At 35.3% G+C, this 8,184-nt stretch overlaps 1 protein-coding gene across 1 annotated transcript; it reads right to left on the bottom strand.

Moving 5' to 3' along the window:
- Window positions 1–331: 331 nt before the first annotated feature.
- LOC149207722 (polyamine oxidase 7-like) lies at window positions 332–3,572 on the bottom strand. Its single transcript, XM_089398126.1, has 11 exons — window positions 3,461–3,572; window positions 3,126–3,375; window positions 2,891–3,037; window positions 2,692–2,753; window positions 2,395–2,576; window positions 1,848–1,991; window positions 1,549–1,698; window positions 1,205–1,459; window positions 802–883; window positions 596–701; window positions 332–459 (listed from the first exon to the last, which is right to left on the bottom strand). The coding sequence occupies exons 1-11, from the start codon at window positions 3,570–3,572 to the stop codon at window positions 429–431; spliced, it is 1,521 nt and encodes a 506-aa protein (XP_089254252.1). The 3' UTR covers window positions 332–428.
- Between the last annotated feature and the right edge of the window lie 4,612 nt (window positions 3,573–8,184).

Raw genomic sequence — 8,184 nt, forward strand, 5'->3', positions numbered from 1 at the left:
ATTCTACATATTAAACAAAACAATCATATCATTTCCAAAATTCTTATTAAATTTATATAAAAGGAATAAAATACAACAATAATCAATTAATTAAACGACACTTATGGAAAATAGTAATCAATTAATTACACTTAATAAAATGTTTGACCATTATAAAAAGCAAATATCACAAGATGACATCACCCTTCTCCACCAAGACTAATGACAAATTCAAGTCCATGACCAGTGACAAAGTCAAGTTCATACGGCAGTCTTAATCGACTCGCTAAGGCTCCTTCCTCGACTCCTAGTGTAACTGCCAGGACAACATGACTCCAAAAGTCCTACTAGTAGTGTCGCTGCAAGTATAACAACTCGAAAAGCTCCCTAAAAAAATTAGAAGTCCACTACTCCAACTATAGTTAATACAATAATTAGGTAGCACCTTCTCATCCAAGCCTGCCTGACGATCTCCGCTTCCTGCTAATAATTGTCAAAGATTAATCACACTCTAAATCTATGCATCATTTTTGAACCTACGACATGCAATTATTTGTATAATATGTGGTATGACACTGATTCTATATTTACCAGAGATTATATCAGCAGCATTTACCTGTTACTAAAAGAGTCGTTCTTGGGTAGGGAACTTTGTGCATGAGATTTCGGGTGGCAACGTCGTTTCTTTTTGCATTCCAGTAACATATTGGCAGTGTCTATCCCTGATCATAACCACACATATCAACAATCACAATTAAACACATCGCTATATCTTAATCATATTTTCCACTGTTCTTCATAATACTATGAAGATATGTATACCTGCAAGGTAGGCACCTTGAACATAGCCATTAAATTTCTCACTTGTATGCTCTCCAGTGAAATAGACAGGTCCAACTGGCGCCTATAAAGTTTATGTAAATATATTGATAAATTAGCTTCAATATATTTTAATCATGAATGCGAAGATCTTGTATCAGAAAACAGAGAGTGATTAACAGATATAAATTTAGAGTTTTTACAACATGAAGAACTATATTTTTAGAAATTTTTTATAAATGAGATTGGGAGTACCATCCAGAAATGCAAAAACATCTACCACTAACTTTATCTTTTCAAATAATGAATAAGTGCATATGAAGAGAAAATGCAATCTGGTTAATAATTTTTCACATCTTGAATGTATGCACCAAGGAATAATATTACTATAATTTCTGTCAAAAACCTTCAGTTCGTCGAAATCCTTTGTGGAGACCCCTATTGGCCAGTTGGAGTACGTTCCCCTGAAGAATGGATCTTTTCCCCATCTAGGAATAAGGATTGACTCCATCTCTGGAATATCATTGCCAAACATTTTTCTCAGAACAGACATGATTTCTGCTCTGGTATTATGGTCAGGCTGTTGCTCTATGCGTCGGGCTTCGTCATCTGTAACAGTTACCATCAGAAGGTTTCCTCCTGGGTATTCATTCTCCAAGTGCTGCCCAAGTTAAAAAATAATGTTAATCACATGTGCAATGATTTCAAGTCTAGTTGTTCCTGTGCGAAAAGGCACCAAGCACTAATTACCTGCCAGAAATTGTAATAACCCCTTTCTTCATGAGCGTAAATGAAGAATTCAGTGCCAGGTCCAGTGGACCAGAATTTGGCAGGAAATTTCATGAAGATTTTGCAGTAAATAACCATATCAAACTTATATATCGCCAGTAGCTTCCATAGCTGCAGGCGTTTATGGAATAGAGTTATAATTTCACTAAATAGAGAATACCTAGTAACTTCGTATAAAATTTGATACAGCAAGTAGATATACATACAGGTAAATCAGGTTTAAAACTAATGAGTTTCGAATTCGAAGTAGATATACATACAGGTAAATCAGGTTTAAAACTAATGAGTTTCGTTTGAAGAACCCCTATACTGACAGAAACAATAGCGTTTTCTGCAGTATATGCCGAACCGTCCTCTGTCAAAACCTTGACACCTTTGTCTGTATATTCGATTTCTTTAACTATCTGTACCATGTAATCATCACCAAGATAATATCATTACTCAACTCGTGTTTGTGGGCAAAAGATTTTTAAGTAAGTTATTTATTTATGATTATTTCTATGAGAGGTAGTGGTAACTAACTTATTTCTCATGATTTTTAGCACTCATTGCATTGGATGATACTCACATAGGTGAAGAAATGGGACTGAAATTAGTGAAATCCAAAGAAATAGGACTGAAATTAGTGAAATCCAAAAAGTTGGATATCTAATATAATACACTGAAAACCAGTGAAACTACGGCAAATTGATTCCAAACACCAAAACTCCAGATACAAGAAAACCCTGACGAAATTAGACTTAAACACCAAATTAAATAGAGATGGCGTCAAAAATAGATAGTCAATACTTTATCTAAAAAACCTACCTTCCTGAGTTTGAGACGGTCGTCCGTTATAGTTCCGTTATGGGATTCAAGGAATTCTTGGGCTAACTTGTGAGCAATATATTCGTATCCTCGACTGTCGGCCACGAAATATTCATCATCCCCATAATATTCGAATGTTGCAATAGGTTCCACATTCTTTAAGCTCGTCACTCTTGGAGGCTCTGCAGACCAAAGTGCAATCAATTGTTTCTTAGATTGGTCATTTATTTTTAGATCAATATATCAAATTGTCAAACCCAATAATTGTAGAGATTAATTTGCAGAGATGATAAGAACCTGCAATTTCGAAATCGTAAAAGTAGTAATCGATGGCCATCTCCAAAGACGTTATTGGCACACTGCAAAATTGTATTCATCAACCTTATGAAGCGCATATTGTGCAAGATAATAACAGCTTCTAGCTCAATATTTTGTGATTATGTGAAAGCAAACAAAAACAAGTTGAATTTATTGAGGTATTGGCTAATTGTCTTACTGTCCAAATGCCCGTTGAGATGCCAAAATCGAAATATCTTCTTGTCCACTCTTGCGAAAAGATTCAGAGAGACTTGAACTGAAGTCGGATGATGCGTTTGCCAGAGCATATGGTCGTGCCACGACTGACTGTGGCAGAATACCTCCTCTGTAAAACAAAAACAGTTAACAGAAACAGGGTAAATGGCAGATCTGGGCATAATGTAATGGTGATTATCGTGTGACAGGCTGCTTACTCTTGATGATAGATATTGTAACTGATATTGTTGTAATCGGAATAAGTTGTCCGAAGTTTGTATTTATGAGCTAGAGACCATATGGGGTTCATGTGTTTCCCTCCAACGCCCTCCACCCAGTTGGCTCCCATCTCTACTGCATACCCTCCTAGGGTTTCCTTGCGCATTCTTCCCCCAATTCTATTGGTTGCTTCCAGTATCACAAAGTCTTTCACTCCATTGTCCGACAATGTCTTTGCTGCCATTATTCCTGCAAACAAAAAAATCAGAACCTATTTAGTGAACTTACTGTGATATGGTCATGTGATGAAGTTTGGATAAGGTATAAAGAGTACCTGACATGCCCGCTCCCACTATGATCGTGGTGGTACCAGCGACCGACGAAGAGAAGAAAAGTATGCATAATAACAATAATATCATCGGAGAGCAAAGATGACTGGTCGCCATGAACGCTGAGGATAGATTGTAATCAACGCTCTAGCATACCCAAACTGATCAGGGAGATGAATAGATTATCAATTCCTTGTTATGGGAGAATATATAGAAAGCAAATATCAATCAGAGCTAATGCAGAGCTTATTCTTATTTATTACATGGAAATAATTAGATGAAAGACAAGCACTGCATGTTGTTTATTTATACCATATACGGTGAATGTAAATTGCCAATAAATAACATGCACTATTTTAACACATGCAATTACAGAGAAATAATTGGATAAGCCAAGCGCTACCGTGCAACACTGCAGGTTGTTTAATTTATACCATATGAGGTCAATGTAAATTGCCTATAAATAAGACATGCACTATTTTAACACATGCAATTACAGCGGGTCATTTTGATTTAATGATATTATTTGTTACCTATATAATTTTCTTTGCAATATTTTGGAAAAACAAGTTAACATGCTATTTTACAGGTACATAATCTAGGTGATTAGAAAGACATCGTTTTTTAAACTAGGAATCAAAGTTAAATATTGTTAAAAAAATGTTAAATATTGTTAAAAAAATGTCTGGTTTTTGTGGAATTAATCTTTTGCGATAATTATAAAAAGGGAAAGAGATATTTTTTTGAAATATTATTTAAAATCTTCCTTTAATAAGAAAATAGATTAAATCTATCTCTTTATAAACTTTAAATGGAATTCTTTTATTTATTTAGATGATGTTTATGAATTAACTTGAATTTAATAATAAAAATCATTAATAAATTATCAATCAATAACAATTCACAATTGAGTTATAATCAATTTTAAGATTATAATGCCATTTCATTTTATTTAATTTTTTTAAATATAATTATTAAATAATTATTTAAATATATAAAAAATAAATTTTTAAATTAAAAGATTCAATATAACAAATTAAGAAAATAAATTTTGGGTTTAAAAGATGGATAGTTCTAACTAAACAGAAATTTCAAAAAAACCTAATTGGTAAAATTTGAAAATTTATTTTTATAATTTAAAAAAAAAAGATTGAATATTATTATCATTTTTTTTTCTAGTTTGCCCTATAATGTCTTTATTTGTAAGGAAATTGAAAGATATATTAAATGTATGGGAAGTTGAATGGAAGAAAAGGTATGAAATTCAATCTTGGGAGAAGGAGCAAGAAATATTTATTTGTGAGATTGAGTAACGAGCAATGCTGGATGAAGAAGAGAAAAATGAGAGATAACATAAAATTCTCAAGTCATTCGGGTACAAGGAAGAGATGCCAACTCTAGAGGCATAAAAAAGGATAAATAATTCTTCAATTTTTCAAACTAATTGCTTTTATGTGTGTTTTTACATGTTTTGGAAAAATATGAAAATGAATAAGTAAAAAGTCTCATGAAAACAAATACAAGGCAATTGGATAACATGGATTTAAAAATGGCACATGGAAGAAGAGGATAAATCAAAAGAAAGTTTCAAGATTTATGATGATAGAGTAAATGGAAACCATAAAGATAGCCTTATAATATTCTAATGGGTATCCAATAACAAGGTAATTAGATATAATGGATTTCAAAAATGCATGACAAAGGATAGATCAAAGATCAAAGGAAAGTTCCCAAATTTATGAAGATATAATAAATAGCAATAAAAAAAAGAGCCTTCTAATAGTTTAATGGAATAGTTTAACAGGGTCAACATTGATTTGGATGAAAAGAAAGATATCTTAAAAGGATTTCATAGGAATTCAGATACTTTGTAGAACAAACAAGATAAAGGAAAGATTGGGATAGTTAGAGTGGCATATCATGAAAATTCATATTGTAGATTTGATGAAACAAGCTATTGAAATTTAAATAAGGATATAGATGGATTGAAATTGAAACAAGGAGGTTGCATGGTAGCTAGTACCTACCTTGCGCTGGAAGGGGGGCTTGAGCGTTGAACTAGTCACAGCCCCAAAGCAGTCATAACATAAGTGAGAAAACGGGCAGCTTGCTACACCAGCATCTGCAAGTGTTCCAACAAGTGGTATTCTGACATTCGCATTTGTTACTACTATAGGTTTTGTTCCATCATCTGACACATGTGTTCCAATCTGTAAAGGTTGTTTCAAATAAGGTGTAAATGTCAAGCAACTTCACCAGTAGAGTCAAAATGGGTTTCGATCTGTAGGGGTGGTTATGAGGCTTAGTAAGGATCAGCATCTGTGTATTATGGAACAGGAATAGGCGCTTAAACTGTCAGATGTTTTCCTAGTTGTACTCCCATATGAATGAGAGGAAGCTACTATATTTTGGTTCGAGGGTGAAGGGATAGGCACCTAAGAATAAAGAAGTTGCGCAAAAGCTACCTTCCCAACCTTAAGGCTTCATTCCTGACCTATAACCGGTAACACCTGCTATTGGTAAACGCATTAGTGCCACTCCTTAATGGCTTTATATCACGGATCAATACCTTGAATAAACAACCCAACTATCAAGTGCTTTTGCTTGATCAATTGGCACATTTGTTGGTACAATGATAAGAGTACGGGTTTATAGTGAGCTTACTTACAACAACAAACAACAGCTGCAAGTGGTGGCACCATCACACATGTAAACAACCCACTTAGCCCGCCAATGTGAGTCTTCGACGATATCCGATTACACATCATATACAAGACGTTGAATTGATGGCCTAGTAGGATCACACGAAGGTACTCATGAACTTTGTACAAAGCATCTCGGAGGACTATGAGAAATCTGAGCAATGACGGTATAACCACCGATTTCATCCATTCCCCACCGATACACAATAATACCTCTGTTACCGTGATGGATGCCAAGGGTAATAGAAAGAAGGTGCATAGTCACACCTGGTAGAGGAAACCACGTGGTCAGAGAAAGAAAATGAAATGTGGCATGCTCATAAAAAATAAACTTGTCTTCATGCATCTGACGAAAATGAAACATGTTGCGTGAAAATGAAACATGTCTTGATGTTTGACCATGTGGTAAGAGAGAATAAAAACTGTAAAAACACCAGCTTATCAAAATCACAACTGCAACAAAAATGGTTGTTTCAGCTTACCTGCCCTGTCATTTTTGCGTCTGGATATTTATGATCTGCACTTGGAATTCGATCATGCCATTTTTGCCTCTGGATATTTAGGATCTATGCTTGGAATTCGATTAGGGACTGGGAATAGGACCAGAAAAGAGCGGATCTATCACATTTGTTTATTCCACTCCTCCTCTTGCATAAGGTATTTGTAAGCTGGTTGGTTATTGCCTTGCTTCCGAAAACACTCCTCATCTAGACAACCACTGGCGCAACCATAGCAAAGGCAATAGCAGAGACTGCCTCACCAGCAATAAAGAAAGATAGAAATAGCAGGGTCAGAAGCCTACACAACAAGAACCCCCGAGGAATCGTGGCCAGCAGAGGTAAGCTCACTGAGTGTATTAATCTAAAACACTGAGACAGTTCTGAGACAAACTGATCTTTAGGCTTCTGCTCTGGGGCCTTAAGTTCTGGGGATGATTCATTCATTAGTGTGCTCTTCCATTTCTCACCAAACCTTGCGATAAACTCTCGGCACTGTGCCAAAGTTGTGAGTGTATGTAATGCCTACTTAATGTTATCATGAAAATTTTACTAGGGTTTAAATCACCTTAAATATGGACTTATAATTATCAAGAAATATTGGTACATACCTTCATTGGTGAAACTGTAAATTTAGTACTGATATAATTTTTGTTATTATTCCCAATTTACCTCCCCAAATTTTTAAATTTTGAGAAGACATAGTCCTCTCCAATTAATTACCAAATTATATATATTCATATTTCATTCCCAAAATGTCCTCTCATATTTACTTGGGAGAAGACATGGTCCTCTCCAATTAATTACCAATTTATATATTCATCTCTCATCCCCAAAATGTCCTCTCATATTTACTTTGGAGAAGGCATGGTCCTCTCCAATTAATTACCAATTTATATATTCATCTCTCATCCCCAAAATCTCCTCTCATATTTACTTGGGAGAAGACATGGTCCTCTCCAATTAATTACGAATTTACATATTCATCTCTCATCCCCAAAATGCCCTCTCAAATTTACTTGGGAGAAGACATGGTCCTTTCCAATTAATTACCCAATTTTATATTCATATCACATCCCCCAAATGTCCTCTCATGTTTACTTGGGAGAAAAGAAGTCAAATGTAAGGATGAGGGAGAAGTTATGACATTAATGAGAGGTGGTTGAGGTGGAGAAGAGAAGGAGACATAAAAGGGGAAGGATGAGGGGAGGAGGGGGGATGCTTGGTCTTGCTTCTGTTTTGGTTTGGTTGTAGTTCCGAGGAATTATTTTGGGAGGAAGGTGGAGAAGAGATAGAAGGAGAGTATTGTTTATCTTGGACACACACTACATCTGGTTGGACTTGGGCTCGGAGGGCTAGGGAACCTGTGGAGGTTTCCTGGGCTAGGAAATGCTTCCTAGCTAGCTAGGAGGTAAATCTAGTTAGTAGTCAAGAGGAGCATTTCAACTAGATCGGGAGCTCAGGGGCATCTCAACCAAGCTATCAGGACAGGTATTCCTCTATTCATAGATTACTCATGTAAGTGATTGA

The sequence above is a fragment of the Pinus tabuliformis genome, chromosome 1_2, assembly GCF_031772625.1.
Source record: "Pinus tabuliformis cultivar Carrire ecotype Pingquan chromosome 1_2, CPIR1, whole genome shotgun sequence".
In the NCBI taxonomy this organism is placed as follows: domain Eukaryota; kingdom Viridiplantae; phylum Streptophyta; class Pinopsida; order Pinales; family Pinaceae; genus Pinus; species Pinus tabuliformis.

Coding starts and splice junctions, on each gene's coding strand:
- LOC149207722 (XM_089398126.1), bottom strand. CDS start 3,572: ATGGCGACCAGTCATCTTTGCTCTCCGATGATATTATTGTTATTATGC. Junction 2,577..2,691: donor TTACGATTTCGAAATTGCAG/GTTCTTATCATC, acceptor TTTGGTCTGCAG/AGCCTCCAAGAGTGACGAGC. Junction 1,699..1,847: donor GTTTTAAACCTGATTTACCT/GTATGTATATCT, acceptor AAACGCCTGCAG/CTATGGAAGCTACTGGCGAT.